General features: G+C 41.8%; 2 protein-coding genes across 11 annotated transcripts in view; one reads left to right on the forward strand and one right to left on the reverse strand.

The window, feature by feature from the left end:
• Positions 1-13,439, reverse strand: part of NUSAP1 (nucleolar and spindle associated protein 1) — a 38,086-nt gene extending 24,647 nt beyond the window's left edge. For 2 of the 10 annotated variants that reach the window (XR_006740285.1, XM_036445612.2), the window contains exons 1-4: positions 13,167-13,439; positions 10,445-10,513; positions 2,112-2,255; positions 207-366 (exon numbers count right to left, since the gene is read on the reverse strand). Coding sequence is in view for 8 of the 10 variants with exons in the window: in XM_036445612.2 (XP_036301505.1) it covers positions 207-366; positions 2,112-2,255; positions 10,445-10,513; positions 13,167-13,259 (466 nt within the window). In the remaining 2 variants the exon portion in view is untranslated. The remainder of the gene's footprint in view (positions 1-206; positions 367-2,111; positions 2,256-10,444; positions 10,514-13,166) is intronic. The other 8 variants (XR_004989239.2, XM_036445621.2, XM_036445584.2 and 5 more) reach the window with 8 other exon arrangements.
• A 157-nt stretch (positions 13,440-13,596) lies between these two features.
• OIP5 (Opa interacting protein 5) lies at positions 13,597-23,517 on the forward strand. The gene is made up of 5 exons (XM_036445653.2): positions 13,597-13,953; positions 14,184-14,250; positions 14,903-15,025; positions 17,760-17,841; positions 22,975-23,517. The coding sequence occupies exons 1-5, from the start codon at positions 13,635-13,637 to the stop codon at positions 23,068-23,070; spliced, it is 687 nt and encodes a 228-aa protein (XP_036301546.1). The 5' UTR covers positions 13,597-13,634; the 3' UTR covers positions 23,071-23,517.
• The last annotated feature ends 919 nt before the right edge of the window (positions 23,518-24,436 follow it).

Genomic DNA, 24,436 nt, shown 5'->3' on the forward strand with positions numbered 1-24,436 from the left:
ACTAGGCAAGGCCAGATTCTATCCAGGGTCTAAACTCTAGAAGGAGAATGGCCCTACTGACCATTCAAGACTTCCAGCCTCCGGAACTGTAAGAGAATAAATGCGTTATTTTAAGCCACCCGATTTGTAGCACTTCATTACAGCAGTCATAGAAATCTGAGGCCTGGGCTGCCCCAGCAGTTTGGGTTTTTTGTTGCCTGGCGTACCGTTTACTTCACTATTTCCCGAGGACAACGCATTCTCCTTTCCTTGTCTCCCATCTGGTGGAGATGGAACTTCTGCAGCAGGTCTGAGAGCCTGGTTTTCCTGTTTTTCTTGATTCTGGAACTCAGTGGGATCACTTGTTTTTATCTCTGGATGATCCTGCTACAAATTGAAAAAGGAAATAAATGATTTAAATAATAAATAAGAAGTTGTCACATTTGAACGTTGCTAAGAAGGTACATGTATCTTAAAAAATGTTTTTGTAAATATATACGGTGATGGATATGAACTAGAATTAGGATGCTCATTTCCCAACATATATAAGAAACAATCGAATCATTCAATTGTACACCTGAAACTAAAGTAATCGTATATGCCAATGATATCTCAATTTAAAGAGATGCCATTAAAAAAATTAAAAGTATTGCTTATAGTCAGATATTTTAAAAAAGGAGTAATCACTACCTTCAAAAGATGAGTACCAAGCCCTAGCCGGTTTGGCTAAGTAGATAAGAGTGTTGGCCTGTGGACTGAAGAGTCTCAGGTTCAATTACTGTTAAGAGCATGGTTGCAGACTCCTCCCCAGCCTAGGCCCTGGTCAGGGCACGTGCTGGAAGCAACCAATCCATATGTTTCTCTCTGTCTTTCCCCTTCTCTCCCACTATCTCTAAAAATCAATAAAAAAATAAATGAATACTTAAAAAAAAAAAAAAAAGAAAAAAAAGATGAGTACCAAGCTGAGGGGGGGGAAAGGTGATAAAAAAAAAAAAAGTAGAATAAGATTTCGAGTGGCAGGTTTGGTTCTCTACCCCATTAGGGCCACCAGAGTGTGAATCTGGGACTAGGAGAGACTAGGGACCACTGGAAAGCATAAATGGCAAGATGAACTCTTTCAGGGCTGAGGAACTAACACTAAGAGACCCCGAGAGGCTAACAAATAAGGGACTATACAAAGCTAGCAAATAAATAGTAGTACTAAGCCTTGTAAAAATTATGTTTGAATGAAAGGATAATATAATCAGAGTCCTCTCAAAGCAAGTGAGGGAAGCTCCTGCAAACACCTGACCTTGCTGCTATAAGACTAAGAATAGCCAAAACTGGTTTGGCTCAGTGGATAGAGCGTCGGTCTGTGGACTGAAAGGTCCTGGGTTCGATTCTGGTCAAGGGCATATACCTTGGTTGCGGGCACATCCCCGGTAGGGGGTGTGCAGGAGGCAGCTGGTTGATGTTTCTCTCTCATCGACATTTCTAGCTCTCTATCCCTGTTCCTTCCTCTCTGTGGAAAATCGATAAAATATATATTAAAAAAACAAAACAAAGAATAATGTGACCACCAAGTCTACGACAGACTAGGAAAGTGGGGGAAAATCATATTTAATGTTGGTTTCTTTCCATCTTATTTACCTCACCTCACTTAAGAAATGTTTTGTTTTTTTTTAAATATATTTTATTGATTTTTTACAGAGAGAAGGAGAGAGGGATAGAGAGCTAGAAACGTCAATGAGAGAGAAACATCGACCAGCTGCCTCTCGCACACCCCCCACTGGGGATGTGCCCGCAACCAATGTACATGCCCCCGACCGGAATCGAACCCGGGACCCCTCAGTCCGCAGACCGACGCTCTATCCACTGAGCCAAACCGGTTTCGGCTCACTTAAGAAGTGCTTAATGAAGGTTTGTATCTCTTCAACAAATATTTATTCCCTGCTTAGCCTTAACAAGTGCTTCCTGAGTGCAGTGCCCGGGCAAGGTGACAGCAGCCTAGGCTTGGGGCTGTGTATTCACGGAGCTTACAACACAGTGTTTACCACCACCAAAAGCATAAGAGAATTAACAAAAAATTCCCTTAGAATATGCCAATTTTGGCATAGGAGGCGCTTATTTTTAGTTTGCACACCTCCATTTACCTGGGAGTCAGGACTGCTGCGGACAGTCCTGCGCCTTCTCCTTTTCTTGGTGACATGGCCAGCTGGTTCCCACTCAGCTTGTTTCTGACTGCTGATCTGCATCTCGGTCTCATCACAAGAGGATGCAGAAGTTTGACTTTCATCCTGAAAAGAGAGATATTAATCTACCATGTCCTTTATATAGAGAGCATACCACTCAGAAAGAATGAGCATTTAAACTGAATGAAAAACATATTACATCCAACCAGCATGGCTCAGCGGTTGAGCGTCGACCTGGGAACCAGGAGGTCACAGGGCACATCCCTGGGTTGTGGGCTCAATCCCCAGTAGGAGGCATGCAGGAGGCAGCCAATCAATGATTCTCTCTCATTATTGAAGTTTCTATCTCTCTCCCTTATTCTCTGAAATCAATAAAAATACATTATAAAAAATATGTATAATGGATGTCTGGCATTCTGTTAAAAAAAAAAAAGTGCATGAATTTATTGAATATATGCTATGTGCCAGGCAGTACCCTATAACTAATAATAATTACAGCTAATATCACAACTTTATTGGACTGTTTACCTAGATCAGGGGTCGGCAACCTGTGGCTCCGGAGCCGCATGCGGCTCTTTTGAACCTTTGCTGCGGCTCCCAGCAGGGCTGACAGCAGGGGCGGGCGGGGAGCTCTATCACTTACCTCTAATACTAATTTTTGTTGTTGGTTAAGCATGGGAGACAGGTCCTTTTGTAAGATGTACACTGTAGGAAATTTGTGGCTATTATATAATTTTTTTAAATAAATAAATTAATTAAATTATTATTTACATTTTTAAATTTAATTTACTTAATTTAATTTACGGAATATTGGGGGGCCTGATGAATTATTTTTATGGCATGCATGGTTCACTAATTAATTTACAAAATATTGGGGGCCTGATGAATTGTTTTTTTTTTAAAAAAGGTGACTTGTTGAGGCGGGCGCAGGGGTGGGGTGGGGAGGGAGCAGCCGCGCTCACTGGCGCTCTCTTTTGGTTGGCTCCGGCTCCGGACCCCACACACGCTGAGGCGCTTCTCCTCCTCCGAGCGCCCCTCCCCTCGTCCCGTCCCGGTCCCAGCCCCGCGCAGGTTTCGGGGATGCCCGCCAGCATGTTCAGCATCGACAACATCCTGGCTGCGTGGCTGCGCTGCAAGGATGCGGTGCTGCCTGTGGCTCCGGACCCCGCTGCCCCTGTCCTCTTCCCGGAGTTGCACGGGGACTTGCTCTACAGTGCAGGTGGCAGCACCGCCTCCTCCCCGGACTACAGCCAAACAAGGGGTGAGGATATCTGTAAGGCTGTCCTGGACTATTTAAGTGCCAATAAAATAAACACCAACCACCTGGTCTCAGTGGCTACTGATGGGGCACCGAGCATGAGAGGAGCACAGAAGGGCTTTCTGGCTCTACTGCAGAAGGCTCTGGGTAGAACGCTGCTCTCATTTCATTGCATCCTGCACCAAGAGGCATTGTGTGCTCAAACATTACCCCTGGAATGCACAAAAGTGATGGATGTGGTCATTCAGATTGTTAATAAGATAATGGCAGAGGATTTAAACCACTGCCAGTTCCATTTGCTATTGGATGAGGTGGAGAGCATATATTCTGACCTCCTGCTCCACAACAAGGTCCGGTGGCTGTCCAGAGGCGAGGTGCTAAAACGCTTTGTCGCATGTTTGGAAGAAGTAAAAACTTTCCTGGCCAGCAAAGAGTTCACCTTTCCTGAGCTGGAACAACCAGAGTGGCTGGAAAAATTACATTTTATGGTAGACATGACAGCACATCTAAACACACTAAATACAACCCTTCAGGGGAAAGGAAGCACAGCCCTGCACATGCTGGAGGAGGTTTTGGCATTTGAGTGCAAGTTGACAGTGTTTGTCAAAGATTTACAGAGAGGTACACTGTCTCACTTTCCCTCTTTGAGAGAGTTCAAACAAAGTCATGATATGATAAATTTGGAATATTTGAAGTCTGCAATCACCACAATGCAAAGTTCATTTGGGAAACGATTCTGTGAGTTCAGAGAGGTCAGAGAGGAAAAAAACACACTATCCTTCCCTGTCACTCCCCTGGCGATCGATCCATCCCTATTGAATATGATTGCATTTGCAGGTGTAAGTCAACCTGATCTTGAGATGGAACTGGCCGATATAGCCGACAAAGATATATGGGTGTCCAAGTTCAAATGCTTGGCCGCTACTCTTGAGGATGTTGCCCGTCAGAAGGCCATTCTGGCTCCATAAATGGAGTGATATTGAAAACCTTCCAAACAGGACAAACTTGTGTTCGAAACATGGAATGCCATCCCCAACACTTATATAAACATGAAAAAGTATGCATTTGGAGTCCTGTCGATCTTCGGCTCCACATATGTATGTGAGCAGGTCTTTTCCAACATGAACTATATTAAAAACAAACATCGATCACGCCTCACAGATGACAACTTGCAAGCCTGTGTGAAAATGAAGGTAACGTCTTACAGCCCTGATGTGCAGACACTGTGCACTGAGGTTCAGGAGCAAAAATCCCATTAACCAGGTAAATTAAATATTTTAATTAGCTATTAATTTGCAAAAATATATTTTACATTGTTAAGTGAAAAAGTCCTTTTTTTCTTCAGATTGACAGCTAACTGCACGATCCGGTATATAGCATTAAGGTAAAAAACAATATATGCAGTGTTATATTTGTTTTAAATGTCGCAATGGTTTTGCGGCTCCCAGGTTTTTTTTTTCTTCAAAAACGGGTCCAAGTGGCTCTTTATGTCTTAAAGGTTGCCGACCCCTGACCTAGATTATCTCATTTATTTCTCAAAGCTTATGAGATAGGTAGTAATATTATCCACAATTGTCAGATGGGGAAACGAGAGCCCAAAGCAGATTGTCAAAGGTGGAAATAAGGAGTAAAGTAAGAACAGCACTTCACTACCATAAACTAAAAGTAAAGAGCTACATTGTCAAAACGGTACAGTACAGGTTACAAGGACACCTCAAACCGACCTGTTTATATACTAAATCATTGTGTGATAATGGTTACACTTCATATTTGTCGGGGAAGGTTGGATTCATTATTCAACACATGATGCTGAGAAAATTGTTTTTAATATTTTTTGGGGGGGAGGGACAATGAACTTCGATCATTCGCTCACACCAAAATGAAATCTGAATGTATTAAAGATTTAAATGTAAAAGATTAAAAGATAAAAGCACTAGAAAATAATTACGTGAGGGGAGGCTTCTTTACCTGTAGACTATAAAGGAAAGGTTTGATTTGTTTTTGGTGCTTTTCTAATTTTTTAATTCACAAGTTCTAATTTTTTTAAGATAAACTAATTAAAAACATGTACATATGGCTAAAAAAATATATTAAAGAGATTATAATGAAAAGCAGTTGGTTCTCTGCCTATCTTTCCTATTTCTCAAGCTTAATTTCAGGTGGCTACTTAAATATCACCAGTGACTTGCTGATGAGATATTCACTTATATTTTCTTTTCACTTACATTTTTAATAGCTATATTTAGTGCCTATCATGTGCTACAATTTATGTCACTTGAATCACTCACCTCCCCATGTTCTTCCTAACAAAATCACACTACTTTAATCACTCAGTTATATAGCTTTGCATCTTTAATATACTAAAGATCTTAAATCTTGTTCCACAAGTATATACATCTAGCTTGTAAACTGCAGATATTAGCATTCTTACACTTCACTTCTCAATTTCTGTCATCTATTCTCTTTAAGCATCCAAGTTGATAATATTTACAGCCTATTATGTAATCTTAACAATCATCTGTGCCTTTTCTGTGTAGCTTGATTCTGAAAGTTATTGATAAATAAGTTATTGTAAGGTTTTTTTAAAACAAAAAAAATTTGTTTTCTGTGTCATCTTTGTTTTGTTTAGGATAATTTTATTTTATTTTATATATTTTATTAATATTTTACAGAAAGGAAGGGAGAGGGATAGAGAGCTAGAAATGTTGATGAGAGAGAAACATCGATCAGATGCCTCCTGCACACCCCTCAATGGGGATGTGCCCGCAACCAAGGTATATGCTCTTGATCGGAATCGAACCCGGGACCTTTCAGTCCGTAGGCCGATGCTCTATCCACTGAGCCAATCCGGTTTCAGCTAGGGTAATTTTTTAAATTGATTTCAGAGAGAGAAATCTCAGTTTGTTGTTCCATTTATTGATTCATTGGTTCATTTTTTTAAGTTTTTTTTTTTTAATTTCAGACAGGGAAGGGAGAGGGGGAGAGAGATAGAAACATCAATGATGAGAGAGAATCACTAATTGGCTGCCTCCTACATGACCCCTAATGAGTAGGGATTGAACTGCAAACACAGGCATGTGCCCTGACCGGAAATCAACCTGTGACCTTCTGGTTCATAGATTGATGTGCAACCACTGAGCACCCCCAGCTGGGCTATCGGTTGATCCTTGTATGAGCCCTGACAAGGGGACGAAGCCTACAACCTTGGTGTTTGGGGATGATGCTCTGATCATTGGTTACAGAGCTACCCAGCCAGAGCCTAGGGTCATTTTTTCTTTTCCTTAAACTCTGACTACAGGCTTTCCTTAAATGTCTATGACTGTTGGTCTTTTATTCATATTTCAGAGCAAAAACCTCATTAGGAGTTTGAATGTGCGTGCCTGTTATCTGGTGGAATCTGATCTAATAGGTTCCTTAGGAGGAGGCTATCATGCTGGGGATCCTTGATTGCCAGAAGCCCTTTGCTTGATAACCATCTACTTTCCTTACAGAGAAACCTTCTAATATTTTAGCCGGTAGTGGACACCTGATACTCTGCACATGGAAGTAGGGGATTGACTGCTTTGTAGCCTGACTTTTCAGGCCATTTCACTATAATGCCTGAACCCCACCCTCTGAGAATGATTTAGCTAGCCTGGGTTTTGGTGAGGCCTATATACCAGTATTCTTAAAAATAATTCTCCCCCAATGATTTCCCCACACAACCTGAATTGAGAACCACAGTATAAAGTACATGTGTTGGGCTCTAGCTGGTTTGGCTCAGTGGATAGAGTGTCCCAAGTTTGATTCTGGTCAAGGGCACATGCCTGGGTTGCGGGCTCAATCCCCAGTGTGGGGTGTGCAGGAGGCATCTAATCAATGATTCCCGGTCATCATTGATGTTCTATCTCTCTTTCCCTTTCCTTTCCTCTCTGAGATCAGTAACAAATATATAAATAAATAAAGTAAATGTGTTGGGAGTGAAAGAATAAGGAGGCTTAGAGAATGGAAGGTTTTAGTCAGAGGTGAAATATTACCAAGGGATATAAAGTCCAGATATGCTCAATGAAATGGGTGGCTGATGAATAGCAGAAACGAAAGTCATAGGAGTTAAGGAACCATGAGACAAGAGTATTAAGAGACATCCGGATGAACCTTTGAATTCATTCAAAATAAGGTCAGAACATGAGGAAAACAAGAAGACAGTGAACATCAGAAAGCCACAGGAAGGCCAACAGACAAGAAATGAGAATGGGTGAGTACAATGTCAAAGGAACAGGGATACTTACATGAGAGTAGGAAGATACTATCTGGATATGACTTCCCAAGTCCCCGAATAGCCGTGGGGAAGAGTGAAAAGAAAAAGAAGAAACTTTCCACTATAAAAGTGGTACCTTCGGGTTACACCGTATATTACTGGAATACACAGACACTTTTAAAGTGGTTATTCACCCCACCCCTACCCAGCCCCCATAGTAGCACCTTGCAGTATAGGTGCTATAGCTGGTTTTAGAAGCCGGTTAGCACAACTCTCAGAGATGTCCTGCTTTAACCCCACACACCTTAACCATGGTATGTGAACTTGTGTTCATTCCTGAATGTACTGTGCTTAACTATAAGAGACTTGTCTAAATCCAAGGCCCCGCAGGCTTGGCTCAGTGGTTGAGCATATACCTATGAACCAGGAGGTTATGGTTCAATTCCTGGTCAGGGCACATGCCTGGGTTGTGGGCTTGATCCCCAATAGGGGCCATGCAGGAGGCAGCCAATCAATGATTCTCTCTCATCATTGATGTTTCTCTCTTCTTCTCCGTTCCTCTCTGAAATTAAAAAAAAAAAAAAAAAAAAAAAAAGACCAAAGAGACAAACAGCCAAACTAACCTACATCTGAGCTGCTCCAATTCATAGATAAGGCTGACCTCTAGTGGGAGAATAAGGCTTCCAGAAGGTCTGATGTCACACTCACTCAGGTATGATTCACACGTGGCCATTCCCCAGGTAATGATTTGGGTGTCTGGAAACTTAATCATTTGTCTGTCTATATGGGACATTAATGATCTCTTTGCCATGCATTTGGATTATGCTGACTCCTGTAGTCTTAGATAAATAAACTTTTTGTCCATCAGGTTTTCCCACCAATCCAAGGTCACGATTGATAGATTCACCACTTAGGAATTCTCTATCTGACTGAATATTGACTAGCATCCTGCTCTTGTGAAACTTTTTCAAAAAGAATGGCTCCTTCCCTGCCCCATTTGGCTCAGTGGATAGAGTGTGGGCCTTTGGACTCAAGGGTCCCAGGCTCGATTCCGGTCAAGGGTATGTACCTTGCTTGCAGGCACATGGTGGGGGGAGAGGGGGTATGGAGGAGGCAGCTGATTGATTTTTCTCTCTCATCAATGTTTCTAACTCTCTCTCCCTCTCCTTTCCTCTCCATAAAAAAAAATCAATAAAATATTTATTTTTTAAAAATATATTTTTATTGATTTTTTACAGAGAGGAAGGGAGAGAGAGAGCTAGAAACATCGATGAGAGAGAAACATCGACCAGCTGCCTCTTGCACACCCCCTACCGGGGATGTGCCCGCAACCAACGTACATGCCCCTGACCGGAACCGAACCTGGGACCTTTCAGTCCGCAGACCGACACTCTACCACTGAGCCAAACCGGTTTTGGCAAAATATTTATTTTTTAAAGAATGGCTCCTGAGATGTTGAATTTAAAATATGATAGATTTTATTTATTTATTTATTTATTTTTAAATATTTTTACTGATTTTTTTACAGAGAGGATGGGAGAGAGATAAGAGAGCTAGAAACGTTGATGAGAGAGAAACATTGACCAGCTGCCTCCTGTACACTCCCCACTGGGGATGTGCCCGCAACCAACACACATGCCCCTGACCGGAATCGAATCTGGGACCTTTCAGTCTGCAGACCGACGCTCTACCACTGAGCCAAACCAGTTTCAACATGATAGATTATTTTAAATTTAATTTACCAATTACTAATCAAATCAGGTTCAGATAGAACTATAATCATGTATCCTTAATCATTTAAAAATACACACACACAAATAAAATTATTTAATTGATGTAAAAACTATTAATTTTGTTGTCTATTTTTAGTTAATTAAAACCTGGAATCAAAGGAATTTTAAATGCTTATAACTTGGAACACAGTTAGAGAGACTTACAGTCAGAAAAGAGGAAGTTAGATTTTCAGTTCATGTTTATATTTATCTTCATTTCCAGATATATAACAGATGTTCTCCAAGGCCCAGTTCGGTAAGGCCTTCCAACACTTTCCCTATTTCAAGTGAAGCCACCTGGCTCTAATGAAGCCTTCATTGGTCCTGTTAGGCCGCATGCCCTCTCAGAAACCTGTGGTGTAGATTTAAAGCAGCCTCTGCCATCAGCAGTGCTTTACAATTTGCTACAAGTCTCTTTAGCTCAGAACAGGAAACTAAAAATCAAGGAGTTTGAGTTTTCTCAGGTAATACACAAGAAAATGACAAAGCTGCTACTTAACCTGGGTTTTTCCAACTTTGAATCTAGTTCCTTCCCTACTCATAACAAGTTATCTCATAACTTTTGGCAACTGAGTAAACTTTTGCAATTGTACAGGAACATCTTATTCAATAGATTACTTGCTGTAAGACATTCACCATTTATAACCAATAGTTTTTTTTGTTTAAATACATTTTATTGATTTTTCACAGAGAGGAAGAGAGAGGGACAGAGAGTTAGAAACATCAATGAGAAACACTGATCAGCTGCCTCCTGCACACCCCCCCACCGGGGATGTGCCCGCAACCAAGGTACATGCCCTTGCCCGGAATCGAACCCGGGACTCTTCAGTCTGAGGGCCAAGGCTCTATCCACTGAGCCAAACTGGTTTCGGCTATAACCAATAGTTTTTACAAAAGGACTCACCATAACCAATCATGATCTTTTTTGTAATAAACAGTATGTCTTAAACAACATCATTAATTTGTTTATCATTCATCATCTAAACATGATTGTTTTGCTAAACAGGTGCTGAAAAACGTTACTTACCTGCTTTCCATTTTCTTTTCTTGCTTCCCCTTTCAGGTGGGCTTTCAAGGTTTTTAGCAGTTTGCCTGCCTGCAGGAAAGTTAAAGATCTTAACAGGAGAGCCAAAAAACAAATAAGCAAGACAGATACATTGAACATTTCTTTCCGTTCTTGTATTCACCAAATGCTCTTTGAGTGGCGGGCTCTGGGAATAAAACGAAGACTGAAACAGAACTGCTCCCTTCCCTCCCAGATTTCACAGCAGCGTGAAGTCAGACAAGGAAAGGCAATGAAAACGCAGCTGAGGAAGCTCAGGATGTGAGAGAACACAGCTGGGCTTCCCCTTTAGGTAGAGATTTCAGCAGGTAACTGAGTGTTATCAAACTGGTGTAACTGTTACATTTTTTAAAATAACTAAATCTTAAAAAAATAAAGAAAGAAAGAAAAGAAAAGAAAATAACTAAATCTTGATAATTTCTTGGAGCAATTTATTCATTTTTGCTATGTACTTGGAATTTAAAAAGGCAATTGATTTAAGGAGCTCCTGGGCTGTACCAACTATAAATAATTTAGAATTCTTTCATTATGGAAAATTTCAAATACATACAAAAGTAGAGACTAGTTTCAGCAATTTTATAGCAAATCCAAGCCATCATAACATTTCACCTGTAAATACTTGGTATTACCAAGAGATAAGGACTTACTAGTAAAAAAAAAATAACGAGAAACACAGCCACACTACCATTATGATACTGAATAAAATTAACAATATCTAGGATGTAATACTAGTCTAAATTTAACTTTATCCATGTCAAAGGTGTCTTTTTATAATTGGCTATAACAAAGCCTTGTATGATCAAATTTGCCTGAGAATTGTACCTCTCAACAAATATTTGACACCTTCTATGTGCCAGATATTGTGTGCTAGGCAGGCTATGGGGTCTATCGTAACAAATACTGTATTACTCCATCTCTATGAAAACAGATGATTAATTACTACCTCAGATCAGGTGCCTCAAGAGACAATGATCGGTGGGACTTTCAAAAAAAGATCTAAACTTGCAATCGCTCCTTAGAGATCCACGTGGCTGTGGGGCCTGTCAGTCAGAGCATTGAGCTCAGGAAGAAACCTCTTCCGTAAGTCTCTTGCTATCCTGTGGTGCACTGCCAAAAAGTAGGCGTAAATAACAGTCTGAATAAATACTCAGCATCTCCCACATAAAATGTACTGACTTAGGAGTACTGTGAAGGCTTCCAAGGTGGAAGGATGAAAAGATTCCAGTTCAAGAAACTTAACTTTTAGTAGAGAAGATAACACACAGAGTACAAGGTGGAAGCCTGCAAGCGCTCAAAGTCAGCACTTAAAAATAAACTGTTTAAAAGCACAGAGGGCCCCTGGGGTTCCTGGGGTGGTGGACCTGTGGCTAAGGAAATGAAGAGGGGGATGGGGCCTCATGTCAGTGATGACAGTTCAGTGGGACTGTGATAGAGAGGAGGGGAGTTGCAGGGCTGGGTGGAAAAGGTGAAGGGATTAAGCAAAAACTCAGACAGACAATATTATGGTGATTACCAGAGGGAAAAGGAGGGATGGGGGAGGTAGAAGAGGGTATGGGGAGGTAAGTGGTGATGAAAGGAGACTTAATTTGGGGTGGTGAACACACAATATACAGCTGACGTATTACAGAATGGTACACCTGAAGACTATTTCATTTTATTAACCAAGGTCACCTCAATACATTAAATATTGAATAAAAAGGGGAAAAGAATAAATGGAAATGATTCATGCAGATAAAGAAGACAAAAGGAGGTGATCTGAGGCCGAAGGTTCAAAATTAACAAAGGCAATATTATGGACAAAGGCACCAAGTTGCGATATAGTCGTGGATAAAAGATTCTAGCCACATTGCAAAAAGCCTAAGGAATTTAAGCTGAGGTATTCGGCTTTGTTTATGAAGTATTAGGGAACCATTAAACATCATAGCTCAGAAATATCTCCAAAGACCCTCCTTTATTATTCTGCCACAACAGATACCCGAGCACTGATTATTTTGTTTAAACCAAAGGCCATAAGAACAAATCTCCAGAGAATACATTAGCATTATATAAGAAAATGCCACTAGAATCTAATATAGAAACCCCATCCCAAAGTGAATCTCCACATTTCCCTCCAACATTTTGCAGCCTCAGAATCAAAGACCTTACTGGTCTTACTACCACAACAGTGATCAATACCTGAACGATCAATCCAGATCAAGGCTGAGTTATAAAAATGTGTCCATAGGGACGGTCCCTTAAAAACCATTTTTACTTCCAGGCCCCCCAATAAAGTATTAAGAGATTCTGGGTGCTAGTACAAATTATACAATACAAGTGCTACTATGTTGAATGTTCCAAAAGCCAAGGCAGTATTTCCGCGACTGCTTACCAATTAATGGGCATTAGGGAGCTCCTTGAGCTTTCTGGGCCTGCATTTCCTAACCGATGCCCTGGGAAGTGTCACAGAGTTACTTCCAATAAAACCAACCCAAACAAATCCTTCTGAAGCTGAGGCCTATGGGAGCCCCTACAGGGAGCCCCCAGAAAAGTCAGCTTCAAAATCAGGGGAAGAATACGGTTCCCTTCCCGCCCAATGTTTGCAGTGGAAGGGATACTCGAGAACCATGCCTGCTCCCTCCCCTCCAGGGCCCCGCCAGGCCGCTCAGCCCACCCCGCCCGCCACCGTTCGATACCGCCGGCTCCTTACCCTCAGGTTAGCCCGGAGGCCCAGGCTCTTGGCCAAGTTCTGCAGGTCACTGTACTTGAGGGAGTCCAGCTCCTCGAGGGAGGGGACGGTCATCCCGACTAGCAATGCAGGCAACCAGGCGAAGCAGCACCCGCCGACCTCCGGCCCGCGGTTCAAAACTCAGGCGCCCTGTAGTCGTTGACCCAGTCAAGCTTTATACACAGTTTAAATGAAGACTGCTGCCCTTCCATTGGCTAAAAATGTATGGAAGGCGGGGTTTCCCAGAGTTGACCAATAGAAAGGCTGGTCCTCTCACGTTCTGTCACGCCCCCCTCACCAAAGCGATTGGGCGCCTAAGGGCGTGTCCAGGCATGGCCTGCGCTTCAGGGCCGGCTCTCAGTGTCCAATGAGGACGCAGGGCCCGTGCTTGGGGCGGGGCCTGGCGCGCGCGCGCGTTTGAAATCCCGGCGGGGCGACGGCAGCGGGAAGATGGCTGCCCGGCCGCGGCGGCATCGCTCTCGGTACGCGAAGCTGCGGGAGGCTGACGTTTGGGATGGCACTAAGACACTTGACAGATCCTCTTTTGCGACGTCCATGGAGTGGGACACGCAGGTGGTGAAGGGGTCCTCGCCGCTCGGCTCCGCAGAGCTGTGGACGGAGGAGCCGCCGTCCGGCCCGCGGCTGCCGGCCTGGCTGCGGCCCGAGCGGTGCGCGGTGTTCCAGTGCGCGCGCTGCCACGCCGTGCTCGGCGACTCGGTGCACCTCGCCTGGGACCTCTCGCGGTCCCTCGGGGCCGTGGTTTTCTCCAGTGAGTGCGGGCGGCGGCAGGGGGAGGCGCAGGCGGCGTTCCCGCCCTCTCCCCGGGTGGCTGAGAGCCGGTTGGGGAAGAAAACGGAATTCATATCTGGAAATGGGGGGAAGCTTTTCTTGATTATTACGGACACGATGAGCCTGTCTGGAGGAGTAGGATTTCCCTTCAAGGCCGCACAGGTGCTGGTTTTGATCACCTTTTTTCTTTTTCTTTTTAATTCTTCATAGGGGTCACAAATAACGTTGTTCTGGAAGCTCCCTTCCTTGTTGGCATCGAAGGTTTACTCAAGGGCAGGTACGTGCTGGGATTCCTGGTCGGCCTCCAGTCCCTGACTTGATGATACTGAGGAGCGATCTTGCGCTGGAAGAAAGTTTATTCCATCCATACAATGTATTGGATGTTTGTTCCTTTTACCTGTTTCTGTCTTCTACGAACTTGATGCAATAATCGGTGGAAGAGTTGTATTTGTGGATAGATTTTAAGGTCTCTTTGAGGGCCATATATCCCTAGTGGCTTGTGCAAGTGAAGTGAGGCTAAGAAGATATGTCTAGTAGAGGAAAAAGGAGAAAATTATGTTGTTTGTTTGTTTGTGTTAATCCTCACCCGAGGATATTTTTCCATGGATTTTTAATATATTTTATTAATTTTTTACAGAGAGGAAGGGAGAGGGATAGAAAATTAGAAACATCGATTGGAGAGAAACATAGATCAGCTGCCTCCTGCACACACCCCACTGGGGATGTGCCTGCAACCAAGGTACATGCTCCTGACCAGAATTGAACCTGGGACCCTTGAGTCCACAGGCTCTATCCACTGAGCCAAACCAGTCAGGGCTTTCCATTGGTCTTTAGAGAGAGTGTAAGGGAGAGGGAAAGACATCCATGTGAGAGTGGCACATCAGATTTTCTTTCTCACCCATATTCTGGTGTGTTTTTTTCCCCTCCAGCACTTACAACCTTTTATTCTGTAGTTCCTGTGAGATTCCCATTGGTTTCCATCTGTATTCTACCCATGCTGCCCTGGGAGCATTGAAAGGTCACTTCTGCCTTTCCAGTGACAAAATGGAATGGTGAGTAGACTTAGTCTTTTTTTGAAATTGATTTTTAGAGAGAAACATTGATGTGAGAGGAAAACATCAATACGCTGCTTCCTGCATGCCCCCTACCAGGAATGGAGCCTGCAACACAGGCATGTGTCTTGATCGGGAATCGAACTGGCAACCCTTCCGTGCACAGTAGGATTCCTAACAAATGAGCCACACCAACCAGAGCGACAAAGATATTCTTTATTGAATAAATTTTATAAGATCTTCTAGAAAAGGCAAAATGTTCCCACCAAAGAATGTTCAAGCCAGGCACTGTCTCTTATAAAAAAGATTTTAGCTCTCTTTCCCTCCCTTCTTCTCTCTGTGATCAATTAAAAACAACAAACATCATCCCTGGTCTATGTGTCTCAGTCAGTTGGAGTGTTGTCTCATATACCAAAAGGTATATAGGCTTCTATTCCTGGTCAGGGCACATACCCAGGTTTCGGGCTTGTCTCTCTTTCTCTCTTCCTCTCTGAAATAAATAAAAATCTATTAAAAACAAACAAAGAATCAAACAGTGGATATATAAATAGGTGGAACAACAAATTGATGTTTCTCTCAAAATTAATAGGTTAAAAAAATGTCTTTTTTTAATCATTAAAAACAAAAGAGCAAAAATTGCCATTGATAACCTAATTTTGCCAGGCATTATGCTTATCTCACTAAGTTCATAAAATAAGAAAACTGAGTCTCAGAGAGAGGAGCTGAGATTTGAATCCGTGTCTTAACTCTAAAGCTCATTTTCCTTTCATAAAGGAAACAAAGTTTCTCTTTTCTCTTTAATATGCTTAGCTAGGTATCTCTAGCTGAGTTATGGATGACTAAGCAATAAAACTCTTAAGTAAAGCCCATCCTTTACCATGAGGTTGTTCAGTGTGCACTAGATATACCATTTGTTCTTCAATGCAAATTTTCAAAAGGAAATATACACTTGAGATGTACTTCAATTTCGAGTTTCTTTAATTTCTATTTAGAATTAAGTTTAAAGAGGGGGATAACTAAATGTGCTATTAGTAACCTCAAATATTTTTTTAAAAAAATATATTTTAGTTCTTTTTTTGTTAATCCTTACTTGAGGATATTTTTTTAATATATATTTTATTGATTTTTTACAGAGAGGAAGAGAGAGGGACAGAGAGTTAGAAACATCAATGAGAGAGGAACATCGATCAGCTGCCTCTTGCACACCCCTCTTGAGGGATGTGCCCGCAACCAAGGTACATGCCCTTGACCGGAATCGAACCCGGGACCTTACAGTCCGCAAGCCAACGCTGTATCCACTGAGCCAAACCGGTTTCAGCTCAAATATTTTTTATGAGTTATTGTTTCAGCAGAGCTGTAATTGAATTTTGTTTAGGGTAAATAAACTTTTAGTAACAAAAAAAATTTTTTTTTTTAATTTTTAAAAAAAGGTATGTTTTATTGATTTTTGTACAGAGAGGAAGGGAGAGAGATAGTTAGAAACACTGATGAAAGAGAGTCATTGATCAGCTGCCTCTTGCACACCCCCTACTGGGGATGTGTCCGCAACCAAGGTACATGCCCTTGTCCGGAATCGAACCCGAGACCCTTCAGTCCCCAAGCCAACGCTTTATCCATTGAGCCAACCTGGTTTCTGCTAATAACAAAAAATTTTAATATAAATTTTAAAAGCATTATGGGATTCTATCTCATTTCTTAATCTGTAAAATGAGTTGCACTCAAAGGTCCGTATATTCTTTTTTATTAACTAGAAATTAGGAAAATATCGGTAGCATGAGTCTGGAAAGATAATAAATCTGTATCTGTTTGTATCAGGATGAATTTGGTTGCCAGTCACAAAAAACCTGACTATAGTGGCTTTCACACATAAGGGGTGGGGGCAGTTGGCCACTCCAGGGGTTTCCCAGTGGCTCAGCCCTGGCAGAACTCTGGATCATCATCTCTGGTTCTCTTGGCCCTTTCTTGGATGCAAGATGGCTGCTGCAATTATAAGCATTACATTCATGGACAGTATCCTCTCCACCTGGCTGGAAAAGGATATGGGAAGAATGGGAATGTCTTTTATTAGCACTATGTCACATGATCACTTAAGCTAGGACAGCAAGTTGTGACAGTAGGGAATAAGATTGCCTACGGGCTTAGAATAGTGTGGTTCATCTCCTAGGACCGGGCACACTGCTGCCCTAAACAAAATTTTGTTAACACCAAAGAACTGAGTGAGGAGTAGCTTCTGGGTAGCCAAGTAGTTATTTTTCATAATGTGATTCTTTTTCTTCTACCCTGTTTCCCCGAAAATAAGACAGTGTCTTATATTAATTTTTTCTCCCAAAGTTGTGCTAGGTCTTATTTTCAGGGGATGTCTGATCTTTCCATGCGCTAGGTCTTATTTTCGGAGGATGTCTTATTTTCGGGAAACACGGTAGCTGTGCTCAATGATCTAATGGTGGGGTGTGAAGCTTATACTCATCAGGATTATTCCTATGACCCTGATTTATTTTCTAGTTTCTCCTGGGTTAATTTTATCTCACATATTTCTGACTGGTAAGGGGACAGTGTCTCTCTGATGATTTGTTAATTGATAATTTGTTTTTTCTACAAAATACATTGTGAATCTTGAAATGGAAATCAGTAAGAAGGCTGTCTTTGCTTGACACATACTGCTTTAGAGAGCAAGTTTGCTTCACTGATTATCTTAACTGTGGTCTAATACTAATATTTTCTATTTTCTATCTAGCTATCTCTTAAAAACAAAAGCCATAGTAAATGCATCTGAGATGGATATTCACAACATGCCTCTACCAGAAAAGATTGCAGAGGTAACATTTCATTATTGTTGTTATCCTTAAATCTAGACAATTCCTGGTAATTTGTACTAATGATCTTGGGAATGATGAAACGAGATGATACTCCATCAATTTTTTAATGGATTTTTTTTTTTCTGAAGAGGAAGATAGATATGGATATGCAAGAGATACATCAGTTGACTGCCTCCCACATGCCCTGAGTGGGGATCTAACCCTCAACCCAGGTTCTAAATGCCCTGACCGGGAATCGAACCTGGGACCTTCTGGTGCACAGAATGACAATCCAACAAACCGAGCCACACGGACCAGGGCAATTAAAAGTTCTTCCTTTTTTTTTTAAATATATTTTATTGATTTTTTACAGAGAGGAAGGGAAAGAGCTAGAGAGCTAGAAACATCGATGAGAAACATCGACCAGCTTCCTCTTGCACACGCCCCTGCCGGGGATGTGCCCACAACCAACGTACATGCCCCTGACCGGAATTGAACCTGGAACCTTCCCGTCCGCAGGCTGACGCTCTATCCACTGAGCCAAACCAATCTCGGCAGCCATCTGTTTTTTGATTGGAGCAGTTAACCATTTACATTTAAAGTAATTATTGATATGTAGTTTTTGCCATTTTATTATTGATCCCCCTTACCCCTCAAAGAAGTCCCTTTAATATTTCTTGTAATACTGGTTTGGTGATGAATTCCTTCATCTTTTTTTTTTTTTGCCTGAAAGAGCTGGCTATTTGAAACTGTGTGGGGATGTTCAACTCTAAGGGTACTGCCCAAAACAATGGAGATTTTTGCTTAAAAGGAAGCTGGTAGTTCAATAAGAGCAAGAAGCTAGACTAGTTTATGACAGAATCAGGGAAATAACTAAGAGCAGGCCTCCTGGAGTTGGAACTGGCTTTAATAAAGGTTATCCCTATTAAGTGTCTAAATGTAATTGGATTAGACTATGGAGCAATTTACATCCCAGGACATTGTTGAAAACAATATAGCAATCAGCCAGCAGTTAGTGGAGGTTAATAGCTGGGTGTGGTGCTAATGGAGGCAGACAGCCTACAAAGAAATCAAGGAAAGAGACAGAGAGCCTTGCTAAAACCAGTCATCCCAAGGCTATGTTCTCTGAGGAGCTACAGGCAGCACACTGAGGGAAACAGGCATCAATAAAATAGTCTAGCCGAAACCAGTTTGGCTCAGTGGATGGAACTGAAAGGTCCCAGGTTCGATTCCAGGCACATCCCCAGTGTGGAGTGTGCAGGAGGCAGCAGCTGGTCCATATTTCTCTCTCATCTATGTTTCTGGCTCTCTATCTCTCTTCCTTCCTCTCTAAAAAATCAATAAAATATATTTTAAAAAATAAATAAAATAGTATAGCCAACTTTCTAAACAGTTGAGCAAACCACCACTATAGGAAGGAATGTGTGTCCTGTTTAGTATCCAGAGTTGCTACAATATATTATCTAAACTGTCCATTAAAGTAAGTAAATAAATAAATTGTCCATTTTCAATAAAAAATTAGACACACAAAGAAAAGTATGACCCATACACTGGATAAAAAGCAGACATCAGAGCCCTAGCCAGTTTGGTTCAGTGAATAGAGCATCACCCTTGGACTAGCAGGCATCTTCAAACTACGGCCCGCATGGGGCCTGCAGAGGAGTCTGATCCGGCCCGCCAGGTTTTTTGGGCAGTGAGCGCAGCCGAGGTGTTACAGTAGGAATTAGTAGTTCATATAGTCCGGCCCTCCAGCTCTCTGAGGGACCGTGATCTGGCCCCCACTTTAAAAAGTTTGAGGACGCCTGGACTAAAGAGTCCATTGTCCGATTCTGCTCAAAGGCTTGTGCCTTAGTTGCAGGCTCGATCCCCAGCTCTGGTTGGAGTTGTGTGGAAAGCAATCAATCAATATGTCTCTCTCACATTGATGTTTCTGTCTCTCCCTTCCACTCTCTAAAAATCAATGGAAAAATATCCTTGGGTAATAATTAACAACAAAAAGTAGACAACAGACACTGCTTTTTATTTTATTTATTTATTTTAAATATATTTTATTGATATTTCACGGAGAGGAGGAAGGGAGAGAGATAGCTAGAAACGTCGATGAGAGAGAAACACCAATCAGCTGCCTCTTGCATACCTCCTACCGGGGATGTGCCCGCAACCAAGGTACATGCCCTTGACTGGAATCGAACCTGGGACCCTTCAGTCCTCAGACAGATGCTCTACCACTGAGCCAAACCGGCTTCGGTATGAACACTGCCTTTTAAAGGACCCAAATATTAGAAGACAAAGCTTTCAAAGCTGCTAATATAAATATGTCCAAAACCTAAAGAAAAACATGCTTAAAGAAGGAAAGGCATGATGACAGTGTCTCTTCAAATAGAGGCTATCCCTTAGAGAGAAATTATCTTACCTAATAATAGACAAACATGTAAATTGACCTTACCTTCACTATGCCCATAGCCAATCAGTGACTATGCAAATTAATAAAAAACATGGTGGTTAATTTGCATACATAGGCTCCCAGCGCCTGTGTCCCTGGAACATCCTGGCACCCAGATCACTGTGATGTAAGGCCTCCTGGGCAGGAGCGGACCCCCGGCGATCGATCACAGGGAGCTGGGGATCCACTCCTGCCTTAGAGGCCTTTGGCCTGGGCAGGGCCCAGCCCGCAATTGGTGTGAACTATAGAGGAAACACCTTTTCTGACTGCACATTGGCTAAGCTCCCTGTATGCCACTGGTAATATTCTTAGTAACTTTGATAATAAGAATCCAAAAAGGTGATCTAAGGTTTTTCCACCACTTTTCTGGAGGAAAAAAAACAAAGATCTGCTGCTGGAGGGCTAAGAAATGTCATATCCTGCCCTGATTTGACTCAATGGATAATGCCTTGGCTTGCCAACAGCAGGGTCTGGGTTTGATTCTGATCAAGGGCATGTACCTGGGTTGCAGGCTCCTCCATGGCTGGGGCCCAGATTAGGGCTCATGCAGGAGGCAACCAATCAAAGTGTTCTTCTCACTTTGATATTGCTCTCGTCTTTCCCTTTCTCTTCCACATTCTCTAAAAGTCAATGGAAACATATCCTCAGGTGAGGATAAAATAAAGAAAGAAATGCATATCCTATAAAAGACACATCTTGAAAATGCCTAAAGAAAGTTGTCATTTTTTTCATGGTGAAGGGATTGGAGTCTGTGTTGATAAAAACACCTTGGTGGCTGCAGTGACTGGCAGTGGCTGCAGCAGCAGGGGGATGGAGCTGTTGCCTTCCCTGATCAGCTCAGTTGCCTCCCACAGAGGGAGGCCAGACTGCAGCTTGGGTCCACAGGGAGCAGGCCTAAGCTGCCAGTAGGACATAAACTGAGGGCTCCTAGTATGTCAGAGGGGGCAGGTTGGGCTGAGAGATCCCCCTACCCCCAGTGCACAAATTTCGTGCACTAGGCCCCTAGTAATTAAATAAAAATCCTGTGAGTTGAAAAGTATAAAAACTGCCAAGACCGGTTTGGCTCAATGGATAGAGCGTCGGCTTGGGGACTGAAAGGTCCTGGGTTTGATTCCGGTCAAGGGCATGTACCTTGGTTGCGGGCATATCCCCAGTAGAGGGTATGCAAGAGGCAGATGATCGATGACTCTCTCTCATCGATGTTTCTAACTATCTCCCTTCCTCTCTGTACAAAATCAATAAAATATACTTATAAAGAAAAAAAGTATAAAAACTAAAATGAAAGATTCACTAGAGGGGTGCAACGGATTTGAACTGGCCAAAGAAAGAAGCAGCAAACTTAGAGATATGGATTGATAACCTTATGCAATCTGAAGAAGAGAGAATAAAGAAAGAAAAATGAACTGAGCCTAAGAGATTTACATCAAACACACCTAAATATGCTTTAGTGGAGTACAAAAAAGGAGAGAGCCCTGGCCTGTTTGGCTCAGTGGATAGAGCGTTGGCCTGTGGACTGAAGAGTCCCGGGTTCGATTCTGGTCAAGGGCATATGCTTTAGTTGTGGGCACATCCCCAGCGAGAGATATATGCATGAGGCAGCTGATCGATGTTACTCTCTCCTCAATGTTTCTTACTCTATCCCTCTCCCTCTCTGTAAAAAAATAAAAAAATATATATATTTTTTTAAAAAAAAAGAAAAAAAAATGTTCAAGGAGATATGGTTAAAAATTTTCAAGTTTGATGGAAAGCATTAATCTATACATATTTGAAACTTCAACAGGTCAGGAAGGATAAATGCACAGAGATCTATATACCTCAGCATGTCATAGTAAAACTATTGGAATATAGATAAAGAGAGAAATTTCTCTTTTTTTGTGTGTATTATTTTATTTTGCTTTTTCCAGTCTGAAGCTGCTATCATGGGCATTTAGTTATACAAATGACACTTACAAAAAAATAAAACATCATGACACCCAGAGTGATATGCATGGCGGACAGGGGGGTTGAGGGCTGGTAGGGGTGAGAGAAATTTCTTGAAAGCAAAAGAAAAATGATTATGTCCAGGGGCACCCCACTAAGAATTACCTGTTTAAGCAAAATTTTCTGATAAATTTTGTATATGCTTATATTTTGAATCATAAAAAATAGATTTAGTGTACTGTGCAAATTGTGGAAATAAAGATTTTTTTGTTGTTACCCATGACTTCAACAGAAAACTATTAATCCATTTTACCTTATTCCATGTTGTTTATTTTTATTTATAAGTCTAAGAACATATTGTATGCTGGAGAACACTAAATTTGGTTCTTAATACAACTATTCTATGGTAAAAGAACTATTGAAAATTATCAGATTGCAATAAATATCTCTCCTAAACCTGACAATTAGAGCTACTTCTAAAGACCATTAGAATATTAAAGAAAGGTATTTTGTCTTCTTTCCCAATTTTTGGAGTTAAACCTGGTGATCAGAAGTAGGAAGGAGGAAGATAGAAGTAACAATGACTAATCTCTTTTCATGTGAAATCTTATATCTGAGGATCTTGTTATACTCTATGTAACATAACTTCTTTTAGAAAGAGAGAACAAATGTATTAATGAAACGTGTTGAGACATTGCCAACTCCCAATCACTAGCATGAATTTGAAGTGACTTCTAGAATCAGCAAATTGAGAGGTAGATGCCCTGATATATATATGTTTCTCTTCCCAGCTAAAAGAGAAGATAATACTAACGCATAATCACTTAAGTTCATTGATGAAGATGCTGGAGGAAGTGACTCCTGACCAGTCCAACACAGAAAACTGATCTAGAACCAGAGCTTGATTATTAGGGTCAGGCCTTACTGCCATCTTCAAAGACAGGTGCTGTTCAATCATTTCTTGAGAAAGTTCAACTTCAAGAATGGACAGGAAATGTGGTTTATTATGTGTACATCTAGGCTGATTTTCCAAATGATTTGTGAAGCTGTTTATAGAAGATGAGAAATTAAGGAGCTCTCTGGCCAAGATTCATATCTACTTGACTTCTGAAATTATTTTAGCTCAGTTTCATAGTCATTTCTGAAAACACCTTTAACTGCATATTTAGGGATTAAGGGGCAATGTGCCATGAATGATCTTAAGAAATATACGGTAATAAAGTTGTACTTAATGTTTACTGTGATTCCTACATGGAACAGTTATATGAATAGTTGTAACCAAGAATTAACATTTCAGTTCAGCAATAAAGGTTTTATATTCTGCATTTTCTCAAGGTTATAGTCAACCCTGTGTTTATTAAAATGTGTAAAGAGCCCTAGCTGGTTTGGCTCAGTGGACAGAGTGTCGCCCTGTGGCCTGAGGGGTCCTGGGTTCGATTTCGGGCAAGGGCACCTGCCCAGGTATTGGGCTCAATCCCAGTGTGGGGAGTGCAGGATTCTCATCATTGATGTTTCTCTCTCTCTTTCCCTCTTCCTTCCTCTCTGAAATCAATAAAAGTAAATTTTTTTTAAAAAGTGTAAATAAATTCCGTGTTTTCACTTCTTACTGAGCTTTCAATTACAGCTTAGAGCAGCCTGTTTCAGGGGAGTGGGCTCTCACCCTCTCCCTCTCTCTCTCCCTCTCTCTCTCCCTCTCTCTCACCCCCCCCCCTCTCTCTGCCAACCATGAGCTATAAGTCCACAGATTGCTATTTGAAGACAGCCTCTGAACAAGGGGAGGAAGCTTGAGAAGGAGCTCTGCAACTACCCCTGGCCACCTCCCCACCTTTTCCTACTCCCCTTCAGTTCCCTCCCTTTACTCCTGGGAGAGTGAGCAAATCCACAGCTCCTCCGCCTGATCTCTTAGTTGTGCTTTCTCTCTCCTTATAAAAAAGCCTCTACCTGCATTGAGATTTAAAAATATATATATTTTTATTGATTTCAGAGAGAAACGGGGGGGGGGGGGGCGGGGAGAGAGAAACATCCATGATGAGAGAGAACCATTGACTGGCTGCCCCCTGCACGCCCCTTATTGGGGATTGAGCCTGCAACCTGGGCATGTGCCCTTGACCAAATCGAACTTGGGACCCTTCAGTCCACAGGTTGACACTCCATTGAGCCAAACCGGGTTGTGACAAATTTTCTTTTTCAAAACCTCATTATGGTTGTCCTTTGGAGGATAATCTACCACTAAAGAGGAGCTAACACTAGCAC

This window comes from Pipistrellus kuhlii, unplaced genomic scaffold (genome assembly GCF_014108245.1).
Source record: "Pipistrellus kuhlii isolate mPipKuh1 unplaced genomic scaffold, mPipKuh1.p scaffold_m20_p_1, whole genome shotgun sequence".
NCBI lineage: Eukaryota > Metazoa > Chordata > Mammalia > Chiroptera > Vespertilionidae > Pipistrellus > Pipistrellus kuhlii.

Excerpts from the sequence above, each read along its gene's own strand:
- OIP5 (XM_036445653.2), top strand. The coding sequence starts at position 13,635 with ATGGCTGCCCGGCCGCGGCGGCATCGCTCTCGGTACGCGAAGCTGCGG. Across the intron at positions 14,251-14,902 it reads GAAGGTTTACTCAAGGGCAG|CACTTACAACCTTTTATTCT; the intron begins GTACGTGCTGGG and ends TTTCCCCTCCAG. Across the intron at positions 15,026-17,759 it reads TCCAGTGACAAAATGGAATG|CTATCTCTTAAAAACAAAAG; the intron begins GTGAGTAGACTT and ends TTTTCTATCTAG.